Genomic DNA, 22,227 nt, shown 5'->3' with positions numbered 1-22,227 from the left:
ACCCGTTTCCTGAAGAAAACCACATTGAACATTATGACCCTGCATCGAACTCCTGCATTTGGGTCTGCCCCCGCACCGTTGGTTTGTGACGATTAGCCATGATTCAAACATGAAGGGACTAGAAAATAATATAAACCAACAGGATCACAACACACCTTTTTTGCTCTCTTGGAGTGAATCTCTGTTGAAAATCCAAAATCAAACTTTACTTTTGTCTATTTGTCCTCTTGCTTATCCTGAAATGTGTAAGTGCAAATTGCTCTTAAGGACAAAAGCATGCAGAAATATAAAGATCATGACAAAAATCCTTTCATAATTTTATAAATACTTATCTTTATTTCAGTATACAAAATAAGAGTATGTACATCCACGCAAAAGTGGTTTGGAAAATCCATGAGTTCATAATGCTCTTGATAATAGAATATACTTTAAAGTCACTGCATGTCAAGATGTAAAGGATGATTAATCTGCAACTACTTTTTCCCTCTTTTTTCAGTCCACAAGGAGAAAAAAAAAAGTCATGCTGAAGATACACACATGACAATGTGTGGGTCCAGAGTCCAAAATACTGTTGTCTGTGTTTGAAAAAGTACTCTATGTTCCCTTTATTTACTTTTCCTCTCCCGTCCGTTGAAGCAGGAGGAAAAAGTATCAACTGTACCTAAAAAAAAAAAAAAAAAAAAAAAAACGGTCCCACAAGTCCACAGATTTCTGTCAAGGGAGAGATATAACATCACGCTTCTCCTCCAGCTTTAAGATCCAATGGTATTACATTTTATTAGCGCTATAATAAAATAGACCTTTCTTATCCACTCTTGGGGAATTCGCGCTCATTAACAGGAAAAGGAAACTACCCATGAGGACGGCTGTCGTCACTTTCCACGTCCAGTAGAAACCCAACTGGCAGTTTGGAAAATCTTTACTAAAGTTATAATGACACAACAACACACCACGTCATGGTGAAATAGACATGCGAACGATGAAGACGTAAGTTTGCCTTCTGGGTATTGTAGTGCTTTGGTTCATCTGTGGCTCAGTACAGCTGAAGGACTCATTTGCAGACATATCGCTCCACAACGCGGTCGCACTTCTTGCAGGTTACGTAGCAGCACCAGTGGTACTTGCAATGGCAGCGTTCCGCAAGCTTCTCCGTGTACGGGTTGTAGCCACGGCCGCAGCACATCAAGTCACAGCTGTCACTGCCGGCCGAAGTTTTGTTACATTGCCTGCAATCAGCATAAATAAAGTGAGAAGATTGAGTGAGCACCCTTGTTTGAAAGACGGAAGAGACAATTAGGCTAACGGCTTCGTTGTAAACATTTTATCCAGCAGCCTGGACAAACTCACTGCCTGTGAAGAATCCACAATGGCCTTTCAAATATTCCTGACCAAGCGATGTGCCCTCAATTTTCTCTCATTTTCCTTTGTCACAGCTTTTTTGAGCGCGAGATGCTTTGGATGCTTTCCGAAGCCAATGGACTCTTGAATAGGCGGTGAACACCCCCCGCCCGTAAATCACACTGAATACACAGGCCTGCCCCTTCTCTTAAGTTTGCCCTTTCCGCATTATGGCTCAGTTTTATGATGGCAGAGTGTTAATGACCAGCCTGACGAGAGGGGCGCTTAAGTAAATGGTGGCAGCAGGAGTGAAGGAGGAGAGTGAATGGCAAGTTTATTGCATTGTTGAGAGCTGGGAAATAAGAACACCCGCACATTCTTTGTCCATCCATCCATCCATCCATCTATTTTCAGAGCTGCTTATCCTCACAAGGGTTGCAGGAATGCTGGAGCTTATCCCAGCTATCATCGGGCAGCCCTGACCCCTGAACTGGTTGCCAGCCAATTGCAGGGCACACAGAAACAGACAACAGTAGCACTCATCATCACACCTGCACTAACTAATGCATGTTTTTGGGACGTGGGAGGAAACTGGAGCGCCCGGAAAAAAAAAAAAAAACCCACATATGCACGCGGAGAACATGCAAACTCCACACTGGCAGGGCCAGGATTGAACCCCGGTCCTCAGAATTGTGAGGCCAATGCTTTAACCAGTTTGTTGGGGTTGGGAGGTAAACTTAGAACATCTCTAAACTGAAGGTGCACCACTGTGAAGTCTACAGTGTGAGATCAGGTCTCAGGGGAGATTTCTACCTTTTTTGATTCAACTCAGGTTTCAATTCTAATGACTGATGCATACCATTCCACATTTGTCCTTGTTTTTTTTTCTCCATCCATCAAAACACCAATGATATGAAGAGTTTCTATTGGTTCTGGGTCTTGTGAATGTCGGGGCTAATAATGCAGACAGGAGGTCGATGTAAGTGTCAGGACTGATAAAGCCTCTGCTTTAAGTGGCAACCAGTGAGTGACAGACGAGTGGTTACATTGTATAAGGCAAAGTTGGGCACTGACATGAGATTAACCAATGCCACGAGTGTTTTCTCTCATGACCCACAAACAGGAGTGCCTCGTGATTTGGTGAAAGCATTAATGTTGAATATGCGTGGGTGCTAAGATGTCAGGAAATACAAAATGTGAGTGACTTTGACATGAAGCACGTGTGCTGTCTATCTGGTAAGTGGCTAAACGATGGCAGATATGATTTTCACATGATGTATGACCTTTATGAAAAAAAAAATGCTATTTACCTTACTGTATATAACAATTCAATAAACTATTTTTGATTGTAAATAGGACCACCTGCGTCAAAGTCAACTACGAAAATTAGTAGACGAGCAAGATCCAATCCGTATGGTCATGGTCTACCAAGAGAGACTAAGTTAATGAATGTTCATGAAAATGTTTAAGCCTGCAACTAACAATGATATTCATCAACATTTTGATAAGGCGACACAGTGGATCAGTTGTAGAGTGTTGGCCTCACAGTTCTGAGGAACGGGGTTCAAATCCCAGCCCCGCCTGTTTGGAGTGCGCATGTTCTCCCTGCGCCTGTGTGGCTTTTCTGCGGGCACTCCGGTTTCCTCCCACATCCCAAAAACATGCAACATTAATCGGACACTCTAAATTGCCCCTAGGTGTGATTGTGAGTGCGCTGTTGTCTGTATCCAAGTGCCATTATTTCTTATTGTAGGCATTGATTTGAAATATGCAAATACCAAAGGTCAAACACCCTCTTGAAGGGCCACCGTTTTACTTGTGTGTGTGTTCAGGACTGACAGAGCCAAGAAATTCAACATATTTGTGAATGCTGAGTGCCAAGAACATCACAATGCATTACAGCCTTTAACAATGTCAAACAAACTAAACAGGACTGTAATTCCCGTATTAAATTGGAAACATCAGCGACGGTGTCACAATCTTTGGCCCTTGGGCAGCATCTCCCAGCATTCACGCGCAATTTTTCCAATGTCTCGTTGAACAAGAGGAAAGAGAATCTGTGCCAACATCTTCTTATCTTTGCCTCCTTTTTATTCTCAAAATGTGCCTCTGCTGTCATGCAAGGCATCCAATGGACTCTGTGATCGGGCATGCTTTTCTCCAAAATAATTTTGGAAATTCAATCATTTTTAAAGATAAAGCAGCATATTTCCCCGATGATGCTGCTTAGCCGGATCTCAGCGTGAGTAAGACCCTCAGACAAAATGATTCCATGCTGCCTGCTAAATACTCACACGCCGCGAGTGCCACACACAGCATCGAGTTGGAGTGAGCAAAATGGTGTCAGCTAACCTTTATCTCGGGGAAACCTTTAAATGCTTCCAAATCTGTGTGTGCCCCTTCAATGGATAACAGTTCGAGTTCTCCGGGGCCCAGGAATAAGTGCATTAGTCATTGGCTCAGATAAAAGCACAAGGATCCCAGTCACAGTGGCCTTCTTCAGCGACACATGCTCAGACAAGCCACAGACAGAGTGCTCAGGTTGTTATCACCCAGCCCGCTAACCAAACTGTGCCACCGGGCAGGACATCACCTGACTAAAGTCAACATCCTGGATGAGTTGACAGTCACGACTGGTCATTTCCCATTTGCCGCTGTGTGGGTTTGCCATTATTAAAGAGTCCATTGTGAGCAACCTTTTCACAAAAGGGCACAGTTAATCATACCTTTCGGATACTTCTTCTTTTAAAAATTGCAGTTCAGTTCTCCTTGGTCCTGATCTATTGCTTACCACGGATTGTGCTTGCATTTCCACTGCATGGTGTGTAAATAACTACTGATGTAAACATTCTAGTGCGACATCACAACAGCCAGACAGCATCTTATACGCAAGTTCATTTGAATTTGAAGATAGTCAAAATTCAAACATTATCCATACCTAAATGCTGTAAATTTCTATGAGCTACTACTACAACTGGCACCCAGACAAAAGTGTGCTCAACGGTTAGACAGTACTGGTTTGATATATTGGGAATGTTGGTCATGGAAACCATCGAAAAATGCACCATGTACCACATGATCACCGCCTTCTCTTGGTTGGTCAGAAGTGACGATTCTCTGGGGAACAATCTGTTTGTCTAACTTTACTCTTCAGGTACTTCACTTCAGGGTTTGATCCCATATTGAAAAGATGCACAAATGTGGCACAGTTCTGTTCATTATTTTAGTGCCCCTCATAAGGGCGAGAACTTCCAAATCCTGTTGAAGTGAACCAAACGACACAACAGACAATACACATGCTATACATACACAGTACATACAAAGTATAGTGAAAGGCAATCCCACCTGTCCTGTGTGCCAACTGAACCCAGTTTGTCATTCTTGGTGCAGAAATCTGGGGAGCTCTGCAGGTAGACCAACTCATTCTCCCTCACAGGCCTGATGTCAATGTCTTTGGGCACCAGTTGTTTGCGGGTCCCCATGGGTCTGTGAACCACCTTGGTAGCTGACAAGTACTTAGTCTTCAGATCCAAGGCAATCTCTCTCAGGTCCTGAAGGCCTCTCCAGCACGTTCTTATTGAGCAGGAGCCTGATACGCCGTGACACTTGCACTTCATCACCACCGCCTCCCTCAATGCCTGTCAACAGAGAGCATGTTAGCTGAACGGAACTCTATTGATGCAAAATGATAAGATAACTACACAATACATCAAAAGGGAAATGGTTACCAACATTATCTTTAACTACGTCACGACTAATTCTTGCTCACCTGTCTCCCAACTTCACTGTTATGTAGGTGCATTAGTTTGTTGGCGTGGGAGCCTGCACGTTTCATCTTCATGGGAGCATCTGCAAATTTGGAACCCATAACCAACCCATAATGGAGGTTGTCAGCGCAGCCCCCCCAGCGATAGCCAGGCTCCGGGATCTCAGCCGGAATGGGACCGCATGAGCACAGACGCAAATCTCCAGAGGTGCACGCCCTCGCAATGGTGTGGCTAATGGTGGCAGCAGAAAGGGCATAGACAAATGCAGACTCCCTTGTTCCTGATGAATGAGACCAGAAGCAACATTGACAAGACGGAAAACGAAATGACCAGTGTCAACCTTTGTATTATACTACAAGACATTGAAAACATTCAAGGATGGATCAGAAATCCTTACTGGTTTTCTAACTTCAGTTCAATTACCTGCAGTTATGTCATGCTATACTGTAACTTACTGAGAATGTAGCCGTTACTTTAACTTTAAGCAGTGGGGGTTCAGTTCCCACTCGGTAACGGTGTAAATGTGGGTGTGACTGGTTGTCTCTGTGGCTAAATTTCATTTCTTTATTTGCAAACTCCTCAGTCCTCACTTATTGCTGGTTTTACATTCGCTCTTCCCACCAGTGATCCCGTCGAGGAGAATAAAAGAGGCGCGAGAAGGGTCAAATATTTGGAGAAATCTGACGTTTGCTCCCCAATGTTGTCTTTTCCTGGAGAAGTCAAATAACGTGTCACAAATCCGGAGTAAAAATAATCATGGAATGACAAAAACAGGAATTTAACCATTTACTTTTAAGTCCTGCACCACTTATGATCCATCTGATATACGCCCATTTTATACACCACTGTTAAGAAGCTAAAAGACCGCCACAAAGGAAGCCGTCCGTGGCCCTTCCTCAATGCTCGATCCCAGTGCCTCGATGCACATTTAATACAATACAGTACTCCTTACACTCCTTAATATGGAGGTGTGGAAACAACTTCCAGTTCATGGTCAAAGCATTGAGGAGAGAGGCGCTGCACTGAAAAAAAGAAGTACTTAATTTACAGTTGTGCGTTTCTTTCGGCTTGTCCCTTTCAGGGTCGCCACAGCGTGTCATCTCAGATGAACGCACATATATATGTTTGGCACAATTTTTACGCCTGATGCCCTTCCTGACGCAACCCTTCTTAGGGAGTGGAGGCCCCCAGTGGGATACGAACCCACAACCCCTGGTTTACCAAACCAGTGCTCTAACCACTGAGCTACGGGGCCTCACTTAATCAGTGACTTTACTCTGTAGACTCAGACTGTAACTCAATTTACAGTTACACATGATTAAAATGTGCTAAACTGACATAATAGTGTGGAGAAGATTGTGGACTTCAGGACACCACAGCTGCCCTTCACGCTGTCCAACTAACTATACTGTCAATCGTCGAGACCTTTAAGTTCCTCAGAATGACAGTCCCACAGGACCTGAAGTGGGAGATCAATATCAACTCCATCCTCAAAAAGGCCCAGCAGAGGACGTACTTCCTGCAACTTCCTAAGGAAGACCGGCCTGCTACGAGAGCTGCTGAGACAGAGACATTTCTACACAGTGGTTATTGAATCAGTACTGTGTACCTCCATCACACTCAGTTTTGGGGCTGCCACAAAAAAAGCACAAACTCTAACTGCAAAAAACAACCAAAACTGCTGAACGGATTGTTGGCACCACCCTTCCCACACTCAGGGACTTTCATGCTACCTGAAATAGGACAAGAGTAGACAGAATCCTCTCAGACCTTCCATATCCTGGCCACCAACTGTTCCAACTCCTTCCCTCGGGTAGACGCAACCGGGCAACGCAAACCAAAACTAGCAGGCATACCAAGTTTCTTCCCCTTTGCAATCAACTTCTTAAACACCTAACTTAAATTCAACTGCATCATGCTGCTATTTTTTGTCTTGAGTATGTTATCACATTATAGTAATCACATTATAGTAAACATATTATAGTATATATATATATATATATATATATATATATATATATATATATATATATATATATCATACATTACTCGTCCACTCACTTTAGTAGTGTTACCACGCTGCACCATCTACACATTTGTTGTTGACCAATACTATAATAGTCTCTTGCACCTGAGCAGCATTTTGCAAAATCGATTGAGGACAATCTGCAAAATTTGCACAGTCAATATTGGTCCAGATTACGGCATGACTGGCCACTTCAAACTGCGTACATTCCATGAAGTCTTGACACACTCGAACTGCTCTAAATGCTAGAGTACTCGACATCCTTAGCACAATTGTCCCAAAAAATAAATAAATAAATAAATTCCATCATTGTCAGATTACTCGCAGCCTTTATTGCTCTGTGACTGTTACCACAATATCTTTACGTCTCAATTGTCTGTTGTTGTTGGCGTGCATGTCGTATTAGAGCGCCTCCACCTACTGGAGACAAATTCCTTGAATGTTTCCGACATACTTGGCGACTAAAGAGGAATCTGATTCTAATTTTATCCCTTTCCTTTGAAAATGAATAATACATGTATGTTAAACATTTTAATCATGTGCTACCAATGTAGATGTCAAGTAAATTCAAAGGATTTTTTTTTTCAGGGAAATTAAAATTAAGAGAAATTGGATCCACCCTGGACAGTATTGTTGAGGGAGATGTGTCCCCAGTGACCCTGTTTCTGCCGCCTCTACATGGACCACTACAATATACAATATATAATGAAAAATATTGTTGTCTTTTAAGCAAAATGATGAAAAATATATGAAAAACAGCATTCGTAGCTACACTTTCTATAGAGCGTGTGTCAGAAGAATTTAAGGTGGAGGTGGGACTGCATCAGGGATCTGTGCTGAGCCCCTTCCTGTTTGCGGTAGTAATGGATAGGCTGACAGATGAAGTTAGACTGGAATCCCCTTGGACCATGATGATCGCAGATGATATTGTGATGTGCAGTGAAAGCAGGGAGCAGGCGGAGGAACAATTAGAAAGATGGAGGCACGCACTGGAAAGGAGAGAAACGAAGATTAGCGAAAGTAAAACAGAACATATTTGCATGAATGTGAGGGGGGGGGGTGAAGAGCCAGGGAGAAGAGATAACGAGGGTGGATGACTTCAAATACTTGGGATCAACAATAGAGAGCAATGGAGAGTGTGGTAAAGAAGTGAAGAAATGGGTCCAAGGGGGGTGGAACAGTGGGCGGAAGATGTCTGGTGTTCTATGTGACAGAAGAGTCTCCGCTAGGATGAAGGGCAAAGTTTATAAAACAGTGGTGAGGCCGGCCATGATGTACGGATTAGAGACGGTGGCACTAAAGAAACAACAGGAATCTGAACTGGAGGTGGCAGAAATGAAGATGTTGAGGTTCTCGCTCGGAGTGAGCAGGTTGGATAGGATTAAAAACGAGCTCATTAGAGGGACAGGCAAAGTTGGATGTTTTGGAGACAAGGTTAGAGAGAGCAGACTTAGATGGTTTGGACATGTTCAGAGACGAGAGAGTGAGTATATTGGTGGAAGGGTGCTGAGGGTGGTGCTGCCAGGCAAAAGACCGAGAGGAAGACCAAAGAGAGGTTGATGGATGTTGTGAGGGATGACATGAGGACGGTGGGTGTTAGAGAAGAAGATGCACATGATAGGCTTAGATGGAAAAAGATGACAAGCTGTGGCAATCCCTAACGGGACAAGCCGAAAGGAAAAGAAGAAGTTCATGTCTGACCGAAACCTAGTTTGATGAAAGCATCCTTGGATAGAAATGTTTCCCATGTAAATGATATAGTGGTAGACAATGCAGCCTGTCCTGATTATAGACTGAATTCTAGCTATTTTCACTTAAACAAGGCAAACTAAAATAAATGTGTATTTCTGCTGATTTCTGTTGATTTCGTATTTGTTGTAAATATCTGTTCAGATCAAACAAAACAAAAGGAGCATTTCAGACATTTCTTTTAACTCTAGAAAATACAGAGTGGCTTTTGGGGCACAATACCATTTCCATTGAAAATGTAATTGGACCAACCTCGGTCAAGGTCTGGACGATACTTGAATGAATCATTGGGAAGCTCTATGGAGGAGCAGTTCCAGCGCATGTCAGCAAAGGTCTTTTGACATGTTTTCTTGACTTCGCGGGCTGCTTGGATGATGGTTTGCATGAGTTCCATGTTGCTTCGGCACAGCTGAGCTTGTGAGGACACCAGGCCGGGCAACAGCTTACAGTGTTGGGTCTGGTTGATGTGTAAGTTCTTGGGTGCATGTGATATTGCTCTGCCGAGTGAAGAGAGACACACAAGAAAAGAGTTCATACACAGAAACCAGTCCAAATTGTAGTAGTAATAGTTGCCTTTGGTGTGTGTGTGTGTTTTAACACTTTTGAATAAAGGGTCCATGTGAATAAAGGGTCCTATCACAAAGAATAATTAAGAAAAAAAAAAAAAGCTCAGCTGCACCAAGTAATGAGATCATACTAGCACTGTATCAAGAAGAACTCTGTTTACATAAAGCATCATATTAAAAAAAAAAAAAAAAAAAAACATCTTCTACCACTTCTCCAGGTCGGGTCACAAGGGCAGTACCTCAAGCAAGGATGCCCAGACATCTGGGCAGATCCCGAGGCATTCCCAATCCAGCTGAGAGACATAGTTCAGAGGTCTCTTTCCAGTGGGAGGCGCCTGGAACACTTCACCAGTGAGAAATCCGGGATGCATCCGAATCAGATGTCCCAACCACCTCATCTGGCTCCTCACAATGCGGAGGAGCAATGGCTTCACACTAAGCTGCTCCTGGATGACCGAGCTTCTCACCCTATCTGAAAGAGAAAGCCTGGACACCCTGCGGAAGAAACTCATTTTGACCACTTGTATCCAGGACCTTGTTCATTTGGTCACAACCCACAGCTCATGACCATAGGTGAGGGTGGGAACGTAGATCGACTGGCAAATAGAGAACTTCGACTTTCGACTTAGCTCCCCCTCTTTACCACAAAGGATTGATACAAAGTCTGCATCATTGCAAACGCTGCACTAATCCACCTGTCGATCTCCCACTCCATTCTTTACTCACACATGATCAAGACCCCAAGATACTTGAACTACTCCACTAGGGGCAGGATTTCACCCCTGACCTGGAGACAGCACGCCACCCTTTTCTGACTGAGGGCCATTGTCTCAGATTTAGAGGTTCTGATTCTGATCCCACCTGCTTCACACTCGGCTGCGAACCAGTCCAGTGAGTGTTGTAAATCACTGCTTGATGAAGCCAACAGAACCACATCATTTCTAAAAAGCAGAGATGGAATATTGAGGCCACCAAACCAGACCTCCTCTATCCCTCGGCTGCACCGAGTGATTCTGTCTATAAAAGTTCTGAACAGAATCAGTGACAAAGCGGAGCCTTGGCGGAGTCCAATTCTCGCCGGAAATTAGTCCAATGGCATTGCGGAACAAATTCTGACACAGGTCGTACAGGCCCCGAACAGCCTGTATCAGGGGGTTCGGTACCCCATACTCCCGAAGGACTCCCCCACAGAACTCCCCGAGGGACACGGTTGAATGCCTTCTCCAAGTAAAAAAAAGAAAAAAAAAAAAAAAACACATATAGACTGGCTGGGGGAACTCCTCCTATGCACCCGTGAGGACCCACTGTTTCATGGCCAGGATGAAAATGATGTTGCTGCTCCTGAATTCGAGATTCTACTTCCTGACGGATGCTCCTCTCCAGCACCTCTGAATAGACTTGACCAGGGAGGCTGAGGAGTGAGATCCCCCTGTAGTTGGAACACACCCTCCAGTGCTCCTTCTTAAAAAGGGGGACCACCATCCCAGTCTGCCAATCCAAAGGCACTGTCCCTGTTGTCCATGTGATGTTCCAGAGGCATGTCAACTAGAACAGGCCCACAACATCCAGAGCTTTTAGGAACTCTGAGTGAATCACATCCACCCCCGGGGCCTTGCCACTGAGGACCTTTTTAACTACCTCAGTGACCTTAACCCCAGACATAGGGGAGCCTGCTTCTGAGAACCCAGACCCTGTTTGCTCATGGGAAGGCATGTCAGTGGAAATGAGGAGGTCTTTGAAGTATTCTCCTCGCCGACTCACAACGTCACAGGTCAAGGTCAGCAGCATCCCATCCTCACTATACACAGTGTTGACGGTGCACTGCTTCCTACTCCATTGCTGCCACGACTGGCACCGAGCACTTTATGGCCAAAATTCCGGTTGGACACCTCATCAATGGAGGTGCAGAACATAGTCCACTCGGACTCAATGTCCCCTGCCTCCCTCGGAACATGAGCAAAGTTCTGACGGAGGTGGAAGTTGAAACTCCTTCTGACAAGGGAATCTGCCAGCCATTTCCAGCAGACCCTCACAATAAGTTTGTGCCTACCATGTTAGACTGGCATCTTCCCCCACCATCGGACCCAACTCACCACCAGGTGGTGATCAGTTGACAGCTCTGCCATTCTCTTCACCCGAGTGTCCGAGACATGCGGCCCAAATCTGATGACGTGACAACAAAGACGATCATCAAACTGCAACTTAGGGTGTCCTGGTGCCAAGTGCACATACGTCCATGTATCCTTATGCCTGAAGATGGTGTTTGTTATGGAAAATTAGTGATGAGCACTTAATTCCGGAAAAATAACACCACTTGGATTCTGATCAGGGGACCGCTCTTTCCAATCGTGCACTTCTAGGTCTCACTGTCATTGCCCACATTAACAGTGAAGTCCCCGAGCAGAAGAATAGAGTCCTCAGAGGGAGCGCTCTCCACCACTGCCTCCAAGGACTCCAAAAAGGGTGGGTACTCTGAACTGTTGTTTGGTGCTTGGGACAAACAACAGTCAGGACCAGTCCCCCCCCCCCCCCACCTGAAGACAGAGGGAGGCTACACATAGAGGTACTGAGCCGGAACCCCAACGTACAGGTACCGAGCCGAACCCCAACATACAGGTAGCGAGCCGGGGGGGCATTAAGTTTCAGCGGTTCTCATTGTGGGCAACTCTAGAGTGGAACAGAGTCCAAACCATCTCAAGAGGTGTGGTACCAGAGCCCAAGCTGTGTGTGGAGGAGAGTCCAACTATATCTCGTCCTTCCCTGCCAGAGAGGTGACATTCCACATCCCTAAAGCCAGTTTCTGTTGGCGGGGATCGGATCGCAAGATTCCCGCTTTCGGCCACCGCCCGGCTCACATTGCACTCGACCCCTATGGCCCCTCTAACAGGGAGTGAGCCCATGGGAAAGTGGACCCACGATACCCTTTCGAGCTGTGCCCGGTCGAGCCCCTTGGGTGCAGGCCCAGCCACCAGGCGCTCCACCTCCAGGGATGATATCATCATTTCCTTTGCTGACACATCCATATAAGCGTTATGTTTTGCGTTGTAATAGTTTGTTTTAATCCACTTAGCAACATGAGCAACTTTAGCGACTTAAGGCCCACCCCACACAACATGATGTGGTCAAACCCAATCGTAGCAGCAAAAAAAAACGGCAGTAGGCAACTCAACCCTGCACATTGAGCGATTAGATGGTTGGCTGGATGGATGATCAGGTGATGCTCCACTCACACTATATTGTACTTCACATCACATTGATTAAACCATTACATAAATAAATAAATAGCTAAGGAAGCAGTGGTTTGCTGAAGAGAGTGGACATGAGTGAGAATAAACAGGCTTGCTAGCCTCAGTTCATTTACATACCACTCACGTAAATTTTGGCCGCAAGCTTCCATCCACACATACAGTACATTAAAATGATAAATATGGTTAAGTGTTGTTGTAAAACAATATTAGATCATGGGTATACTGTATTTTCATGGCTCGGGGGCATCACGGCAGCCATTCTGTGTTTTGCGCAGTTGAACGCTCAATTGGATTTTTAAAAGGTCCACTGTCATGAAATGCATGCTTTTTAGTATGTTATTAATAAAAAAATAAAAAAAAAACGGCAGCCGACATGGACCCAAGCGTTTTTTCACTACAAAACATGATTTTGACGTGTACTGCTTTTTGTAACTCCCGCCATGAAATCCTCTTGAGGGATTTGTTTTTGAGAAGAAGCAGGAAATGACGTACATGGCAGGACCGCCCTCAAGTGGGCTCGTTTGTTTCGATTAGTTTTGACTCCGGGAAGGTCGCTCGTTGTTCCTTCGTGTTAGCCAAAAAGCCGGCTCGTTGCATTGCTGGATATTGGTTGAACACTCGGGAGGATGGATTTACCCTTCATAAGTTTGCAAGAGACCCAGTTCGTCATGAAAAATGGATTGCACGGGTGCAAAAGACAAGAGCTTCGTGGGTTCCAAATGACAGGTAGGTGTGTATACAGCTACTAAAAAAAAAAAAATAATAGTTTGGGGTGGACCACGAAATCCGTCTCTCATAATGTAACAAAAGATCCGCGTACGTATGACGGGGGTGCTAAACGTGTCCATGTGCGCGTCGGACGGCTTCTGTGACGGCTCACCAGTGAAGGCTGCCGCGTCGTGCCTCGGATGAGCCACCCTGGCCGAAGCCATGCTCGTCCGGGAGGCACAACCCGGCAGCCTTCGCTTCGGCGCCGCGTCCGCCGGTCACGATAACCAATTGTTTATGGCGCACTCAGCCACAAGCGACGACAACGGCGTAAAGCGGCCCGGCTCGGTGCCGTGGTTCAGCTCGTCGGACACGGGCCGCGGCGTTGTGATTGCTCGCGGCTGAGTACGCTACATACTGTCATACTTTCGGGGAGTCTGTTGTTCGTTAGACGTGATCCGCATATAATGTAAATATGAGTCGAAACGATAGGATAATATTGACTCGATTGTGAGACGTTCTCTTCTTTGAAAAGAGCTTCCGTGTCCCACAGTAGGGGCCAGAGTGTGCTTTCAATGGCGAATGCCCGGGGTGACGTCACGGACAGTAAATGTAGCCAATACGGCGACTACTCGGATGTCGAATGAGACCTCCGTAACTTTGCGCATGGATGATGTGCTCTCCGCTCATAATTATTTTTTCGTGTAGACATTGAAGTGACTAATCTTCTATGTATTTTTCATTTCACTATCTATTTTAGAATGTTTGTAGGAATGACACTTGACTTTTAATGTGCTTTAAAGCTCACGTCCATATTAATTTGCTGCTGTGTGTGATGCTGCGACGGCGTACACCTTGCGCTGCACCAAAGCCAGTGTCCGAGCGATCGCTATTGATGAAAATAGTTACTGAACCCTGTGCATTTGATGTAACGTGAAGAATGCCATGTAGGGAATTTTGAAGGTAAGGTTGAATTAAATCAGAAAATGCTCCAAGAGGGACTTTAAGGTGATGTCCATCACTGGAAAGGGAAACATGGCATGGGCAAAATCTCATAAGAAGGTTCACAGCAGATCCACAAAACATATGTGACAATTTTTTGGTTTTGAACTGTTTTGTTACAGTAAAGACCTGGTTATGATATTCCCAGAAATATTTTGGCAAAATTGTCTATCCTCTAATCCCGCGAGATCATATCTAGCATATGCTCCTCACCATTTCAATTTTGCAGCATGGGAGGTTTTGTCTTCTTTGGCCTCAATTCAGTGCTAAAGGTCTATTTAAATCCTATTAGAGGAAGCTATTGGACTACATTATAACGTATTGAGGTTTAATGTATTTACAGAGAAACCACAGGCAGGGGAGGTTACCTCTGATCTATGTTTGTGAGAAACAGGCAGTGGTGCAGGCAGCAGGACCTGTTTCACATTACTAGGTCTGTGGGGCAGCTGCTTCTACGCTCAGTGATAAACTGCGGCGGCAGGGCGCTCACGGTCACTCACAGGTGTTTATTATCGCATCTGCTTTTGTATGAAACACCGTGCATCATCTAGACTAAATGACTTCACACTTCGATTTAGCTTGGCACACATGCGTACGTCCCATTTTGACGTATGGTGTTGGCCATTTCTGTCCTCAGTGACCTCAACCCGACCACCACCCAACTACGAGTCTCGTTTCTGTCCAGGGTTTTATTCCTTCTGCAAGATTAGCCAAGTGTCTTGACAAAACAGTTGTTGTCATTATTTTTTTCTAAAATCTTGATGTTGATTGAAACACCACTACAGTATTGATGTGGCCATCCGTCCTAACTATACTGTTTTCAGAACACTTTCATCCACCCGGCCATTTTTTTTTTTTTTTTTTTTGTGGTTATCCTGTTCAACCCCACAACGAAGCTGAGGTTTTCCCGGATGACTTTGGGCAAAATGTGGAAAGGTTGCCAGTCAATCGCCGGACAGGTATAGAGACAACCACACCCTGGTCAACCTTGTATACCACGATACAGTACGACAATGACATCGTTTTTCAAACTTACACTTCAGACTTGTGTTCATTCAATTGTGTATAAAGGAACCAAAAATGTGTTTTTACAGTGACTAGATGACCAAAGTGGCCCAATTTGTGTGTAAAATCATGTTGAACAATTCAATATTTTTTTTAAGTCGACTATAATGCGGGGAAAGTTTAGTCAAAGGCAATTAATCGATGACATCATTGCTATATTCTCAGCACAGTACAGCAGTGCCCAAACTACTTTGCACCAAAAGACACACAGTATTTTGACAATTGCATAGAAACAAATAAAAACAAATGATTAATATTACAGCTCAACATTACACTGAATGTAATTGTCGTAATTAGAGGGAGCATTGCACATTTTTCTCTTTACCGAGCTGGCTGCTGTCAACTCATGTTCCATAGCATAGCGTGTTGAAAGACAAGAAATCGTAGCCAATCCCCCAAAAAATTAAGCATTTCTGTGTTCCACTATTTTATATTTGCTTTTTATTGTATTCGAGGATACACTCGCATATTTTCCAATGAGCATTGTTCTGGCCTTATAACATCGTAGGTAACGCGACAAGTTTCACAGCACAGTCTTTTGACGTTTTGATTTGAATAAAGTTTTCCTTATCAAACTACTGCACAAAGCATTTTGGGGACCCAGGCAAAGCTTCACTACTCGCCGCTCTCCTTGTTCATCGTCACCAGTCCCGTGATTTTGCTCCTATGAATATTTTAAGAATGGCGATGACTGGAATAGTTCGAGCAAGGCAGGCTAACCGCTATTCTCATCCATCAAAAGCTTCTTTTTTTTTTTCATACTCTCAGACCTGCACAGATGAATGAAGACTGTGTCGCCTTGTTGGCAACCACAGAGCACTTTCATCTGGTGGCAGCAACATGCGGGTGGGTCAGTCAAAAGTCCTCTGAAAATTGGCCAATTGGAAAAAAAGGTATATTAAAAATACGAGATTAGCGATTTGTTTTTCAAGCCTAAAATATCTCATTGAATTGGTCCAACTCTCGTGGCTCTATTTTCGCATCTGTGGCAGAACACGAAAACTGGCGTATCCTGATTTTTATGCACGCCCAAATCACACTGCGTTCGTTTGCCAAAATGGCTGCCTGGTCGGCAAAATGTTGGGCATATCGGCTGAGTCTGGCACAATAGCTAGAGTGTTGGTCTAGTAAGTTTCTTTCGGCTTGTCCCTTTCGGGGTCGCCACAGCGTGTCATCTCAGATGAACGCACATATGTTTGGCACAATTTTTACGCCGGATGCCCTTCCTGACGCAACCCTTCTCAGGGAGTGGAGGCCCCAGTGGGATACGAACCCACAACCCCCAGTTTACCAAACCAGTCCTCTGACCACTGAGCTACAGGGCCTCCGCTAGAGTGTTAGTCTAACTTTTGGATTTTGGTGAATTCAATAAGGGTGCAGGCAAACAGATACGCAAACTCTGTGTACGTGTCATGGATGTCAGGTGTAATCCATTCATTAATACGTGAAGAGCGGGGCAGTCAACTCTTTCAATTAAATTAATTAATATTATAATCATATTATTTGTTAAATCATCTCATATGGCCATCATATGGGATGAGTTACCTGCTCACATTGTCTGTGGTTCCATCAGTAGTGACAATGCATGGATCACAGTGACGTCTTCATGCAAGACTGTCATTTTGCCACATTTAAAGGGAATGGGAGAAGCTGCTTTCATTACACTTGAAGTCGAAGTCGACTGTGTAGACGCCCTTAACAGTGTAGATGTCCCTTTTTAAAATATGCCAGCTTGACTTAATCTTCCTTTATTATCATTTGAAACATGGTGAGTGCACGTATTAAAGGACATTTTTGAAAATGTTAGCTCAGAGTATTAAATGCATTCGTGAGAATGACTAGTATTAGAGAGAAAAAGTATAAATAAAAGAATAAATCATTATAGCAGCATTGTAACACTGACGATAAATTTGTAGTCAGGTGGGAATCTTACAGAGGGGGCCGGTGGTGGTGGTGGTGGTGGTGGTGGTGGTGGTGGGGGGGGGGGGGGTGCCTTGTGTCAGTTGTTACAGGCCGTATTGTTGTATGCATGTATGTTAGTGCAAATGTCGCCCAATAGCGACCAAACAAATCTAAATAATAGCTATTAGAAAAATCACATTTAAATTAGGTCCTTTGATCGATCTGAGGAAACTCACTAGTATATGGAAGTGTATCGGTCAGTTGCACATTGCTGGAAAGCAGAACAAGTCTCCCCTGACACCAGTTTCAATGATGCACACAAAATTTGCACTAAAAAGTCTCAAGGACCCGTTCCCATGAACAGGAAGTCAACCATTTTGGTGTGAAGCATCCATTTTGGATGAACTCCAGAGCTCAAACCAGCTCCAATTGAAAGCAGGTATCGTATACCACACGGATGGACAATGCGAGCTTGTGAAGCTTTTTCACCGACGTCAAATCTGAGTGCCCATTCGCCATGAAAAACTGGCTGCGAGGCAAACGGCTAATCGTGTCTGCTTGCATCTTTATTTATTTATTGTTGACTTTTACCTGACTAGAAAACCAGGGACAAATACATATTTGCATTCAGTGGTATCTTGTCATCTCACACATGTGAGCCTCAGAAAACCACAAATGTTCAGACTCCTCTCCCGCCCAGGAATCTCCACCTTTGCTTTTCTAAAGTTATTAGTGTTGTTATTACTATACATCGGTGGTCATTTGGATCTGACATCTTAGAAGTGAACCTCGCCATCTCTGTTTACTGAAGCCGGCCGGATCAAAGTTATTAAAAAAAGAGGTTTCCGTTCATAGTTCAGAGGAACTGGCTGCTAACCTGCCATCCCTTTCATGACACACACGTGGACTGAACACACAAGCGTTGCCCTCATTGGGGACCACTTCAAGAATGCCAAGGCCCACTTCAAAGCAACTAAGGCCCCCAGACTCCGTAAAACACCTCAACGTGCATAAACGTGTCACACCAGCACGTGATGTAATGTCATGACGTCACGTCAAGCGTAAAAGCTAAGCAGATTGGAGAAAACGGACACTTACAGCCATTTGATCCCAGAGCAGACCTGAGACAGCAGCAGAGCAGCGAGCACGGCGAGAGGCAGAACGTGAGAGCACCTCCTCATGGTTGGGCGATGATTGCGGTTCACCAAGCACAAAAGTTCAAAGGTTTGCTTCGGAGCTTCTTGACTTCACAGGTCCAGCGTCATGGCAAGGCCTTGTGTACTAAACCCTGTCATAAGAATAACAAGTTATCAGAGCTATTTGCAATTTTTTTATTTTTTTTTTTTTTAAATGAAAGATATCATTTGACCATTTTGGTGTTCGCAGTCTATGGAAGTCTCGCAACGTTTTGAAGAAAGGATTTCACTTCACCGAAAACAAAACAATAGAGCTTTTCTTCTCCTGCGACCAACCTTGCGCTCAATCTAATTTGAAAATATCCTGACTGAAATCATCTATGGAAAATTAAAACCTTCAAACGGGATGATTGAAGTTGTTACGCATCCAGTACACAGGGAAGAAACCCAATATAAAAACATTCACTGCAAGAAAATTTGAAAAACGTTACATATTACACTCTGTGTGAGACCTAATTAATACATCGCAGAGCACCATGCAAAACATTCTTTGAATATCCATTCAATCATCATGTATGATTTGATATGTCAATACAGTATGTGTGTGTATAAGTGTATATAGTTCATATAGTATGCTGGAGTCTATGCCAACTGAGTTTGGGTAAAATTGTAAAAGATTTGTGTGTGTATGCCCCTGTTAAACTGTGGCGTATTCTGCTTTGTCAGAAAATAAAATTGTTCTTTATTTATTATTATTACGATTGTTACTATAAGATTTTTTTTTATATAGTTGAGAGCTTCCAAAAGTGATGTTAAATTAGTTGCGCCAACAATAATCCCATTACGTGCTGTTGCAATTGAGCTTGTACTCATCACCGTTTGGAAAAGAATAAATAACTTGGCATGTTTTGTTTTTCTTACTTGTTCCTGAGGGATATATTCAACTCAGTGCATACAACATGAACAACCCCACATTGCACAAATGGAGAGGTCTCTTTTGACCCTGGCACTGCCCTCAAACTCCCCAGCAACCAGTGCCAATTTTGTACGTGCTTCAAAGTAGAAATTCTCCACGTGTATCCATCGTTGCAGGTCAACCTACCACTTAACAGTCTCGAGCCAGGTTCACACACTCATCCGCTGCTGCCGCTGTACAAATTATACACGGTCAAGTATAATGTATAGTTTTATCATAGAAATAAAAAAATGTCCCCGTTGAGTGTTCTTCTTTCTTTCTTTCTTTTAATATCCTATGAATGGACGAGTTAAAACACCCAAAGGGAGCAAGTGGGCCAGCCTCCTCCTTTATTTGCTCACATCTCCTCAGTCTGTATTTCATCTTGGTGTTTCTGCCACTTCAATAAGCGTGTAAAAAAAAAAAAAAAAAAAAAAAATAGTGGAAGGAACCCACGTGAGCTCAGCAGCAGCAACATCTGATAACACCGTCAAGCTGCTGATAAGGGATCTTTTTCAAGTGCGCTTAAGTGAGCGCCTTAAAAGGCGCAGGTAGGAGATCGTGGACTTTTAATGCCGATTGGCACCGGCCCAAAACAAACAGATGGAATAATCCCTGATGGGGTTATTTCGAGGAGTGATCAACGCCTTCGCGACTGCGAAGTGCAACAGCGGCAAGAAATATATAAATACATTTTTAGTACGTTATATATACACAGTATATTTGAACTTGCATGTTGGTTTATGTCGACTGCATGTAGATTTATGCACATTAACGACGTTCATTTAAATTACAGACCCCAGTTTCGCCCACATTAAGTGTTTCGATCGCTGAAACCACAAGAACATTTCAAAGCGATCAATTGAACGTATTTTTTTTTTCTTTACCAAGACGCATTGTGTTAAATGTGTTTATTATGAAGAAAAAAAAAATAAATCAATACAATCTGGCGCGTCTTTGGATTTAAACACAATTATTCTAAAGTTGACCAAAAAGTTGCAGCTCACCCTTGTTGCGATCAGCTCTCCACGTTCAATAATAAAGAAATCAAACGCCAGCAGGTCCGAATATCCCAGTGGGGGGAGGACAAGCGTCTGTGTCTCTCTCTCTCTTTTTTTTTGTTTTGTTTTCAGCCAGATGCGTCCGAAAAATCCAACATAGGAAGTAAGAATAACTCCGGACAGGTACGCATGGTGTGTTTTCCAGAGCGTTGAGCGAGCCTGTGCGTCCGTGAGAGTGAAGTTGGGCTGGATCACAGCGACCGAGTGAGCCACAGAAGGCAGACTGGACCCTCAAGTACCCCCAGCCCACTTTTTGATGTCACACCTGCATTTGCATAAGAAAGCGCGCCGCCGAGACCTGATAGGGACGCGCACATCTCCTCGCGTATCGGGGAAACGATTCACTATTACGTTCTCACACTGCCAAAAGATGGAAATATACTTTGGTCAAACGTACAACTTTTTTTTTTTTTTACTTTAGTTGAAGCAAAAAAAAAAAAAAAAAAAGTCCAGACTCTATAACATGCTAAAGCACAGAAGTCAAATGTGAAAGATATATTTAATTGTCAAATATATACAATACTTAACCTGTCTTGAAATTTCGGGCTTTTATGCAATCATCATTTGTGCTGCCAAAGCTTTTCAAAGATCGTAAACTCACTATAACCAAAATTCCCCATCCCATCCCAACCCCATGCTTTACCCCCCCCCAAAAAAAAAATAATACCTGTACTGTAATACATGTCAAGACAAAGCTCATAACTCAATGTACTTCTATATTAAATACATTTTCATGATTAAAATCAATTGAAATGCCATTAATCCATACCATACCCCCCCAAAAAAATACTGTTTTTTTAATAAAGAAAAATAGCTGAAAAAAAAACAGATGAAAGTGCATTAGTAACTGTCTGCTCTCCCTTTTTTTTTTTTTTTTTTTACTCCACCTGAATTCAAAATTTGGCTTGCAACACAGACTCCTTTTAACTGAAAAAACCTAATAGTAAATGGGGTCACTTGTGAGTTGGCATGAGTCAAGGCTTCAAGGTGGCACGGTTTTAAAAAGTCACTTTCAAAAATGAATTTTAGCAACCAGTCACATGGGTCTCAACAATTGGTGAAATAAACACGATACAATAGAGTCGCTACCACATTATCCAGCAACGCTAATATAAGTTCATTTCCACTCTGACATCACGTCGTAAAGCAGAAAAAAGCAAAGTAGGAACACTCTTTCTTACAAATATGTACACTGTTGTGGAACATTTTTATGTTTGCGTGTTCAATGAGGAAGAAAAAAAAGTTATTTACCCAAACATTCAAAAATAAATTTCATAGGTGCAAATCTGTGACGTGTTGGGACGATATTTTTGCTCAGTTACCTTCCAGTCAGAATCCGATCCTGGCTCATGCGTACACTCAAGTTAAGGTACTACCATACCATTGCATGTGTTTCTTTGGATTGGACTGAGAATTTTTCTTTTTAATCCCGGAAGCTTGTCTTTTTAAGGATTGCGCAAAGATAAAACATTTACCATGAATCATTCTTGGAGCCAAAAAGATCAAACAATTTGCAAAATGGGGAACATCTTGCTCTCCCCAATCTGTTTATCATTTATACACGAGTTCAATCAATACACTAATCAAGCGCTCAACCGCATCTGACATTACCGGTCTCTATTTATATCTATTTTTTAAAGTGTGTAATCTTCTGCACGGATGGAAAAATGTTAAACTTTATTTTAGCAAAGAAGAAAGTATAAT

General features: G+C 43.4%; 1 protein-coding gene across 1 annotated transcript; it reads right to left on the bottom strand.

Annotated features, from left to right (window-relative positions):
* Positions 1–366: 366 nt before the first annotated feature.
* wnt11 (wingless-type MMTV integration site family, member 11) lies at positions 367–20,739 on the bottom strand. The gene is made up of 6 exons (XM_061803424.1): positions 20,470–20,739; positions 18,470–18,659; positions 9,133–9,377; positions 5,108–5,385; positions 4,684–4,976; positions 367–1,226 (listed from the first exon to the last, which is right to left on the bottom strand). The coding sequence occupies exons 2-6, from the start codon at positions 18,550–18,552 to the stop codon at positions 1,052–1,054; spliced, it is 1,074 nt and encodes a 357-aa protein (XP_061659408.1). The 5' UTR covers positions 18,553–18,659; positions 20,470–20,739; the 3' UTR covers positions 367–1,051.
* Between the last annotated feature and the right edge of the window lie 1,488 nt (positions 20,740–22,227).

This window comes from Syngnathoides biaculeatus, chromosome 18 (genome assembly GCF_019802595.1).
Source record: "Syngnathoides biaculeatus isolate LvHL_M chromosome 18, ASM1980259v1, whole genome shotgun sequence".
Taxonomy (NCBI): Eukaryota; Metazoa; Chordata; class Actinopteri; order Syngnathiformes; family Syngnathidae; genus Syngnathoides; species Syngnathoides biaculeatus.
The sequence above is the reverse complement of the archived record's forward strand: the minus strand, read 5'-3'. Positions and strand labels throughout refer to the sequence as shown.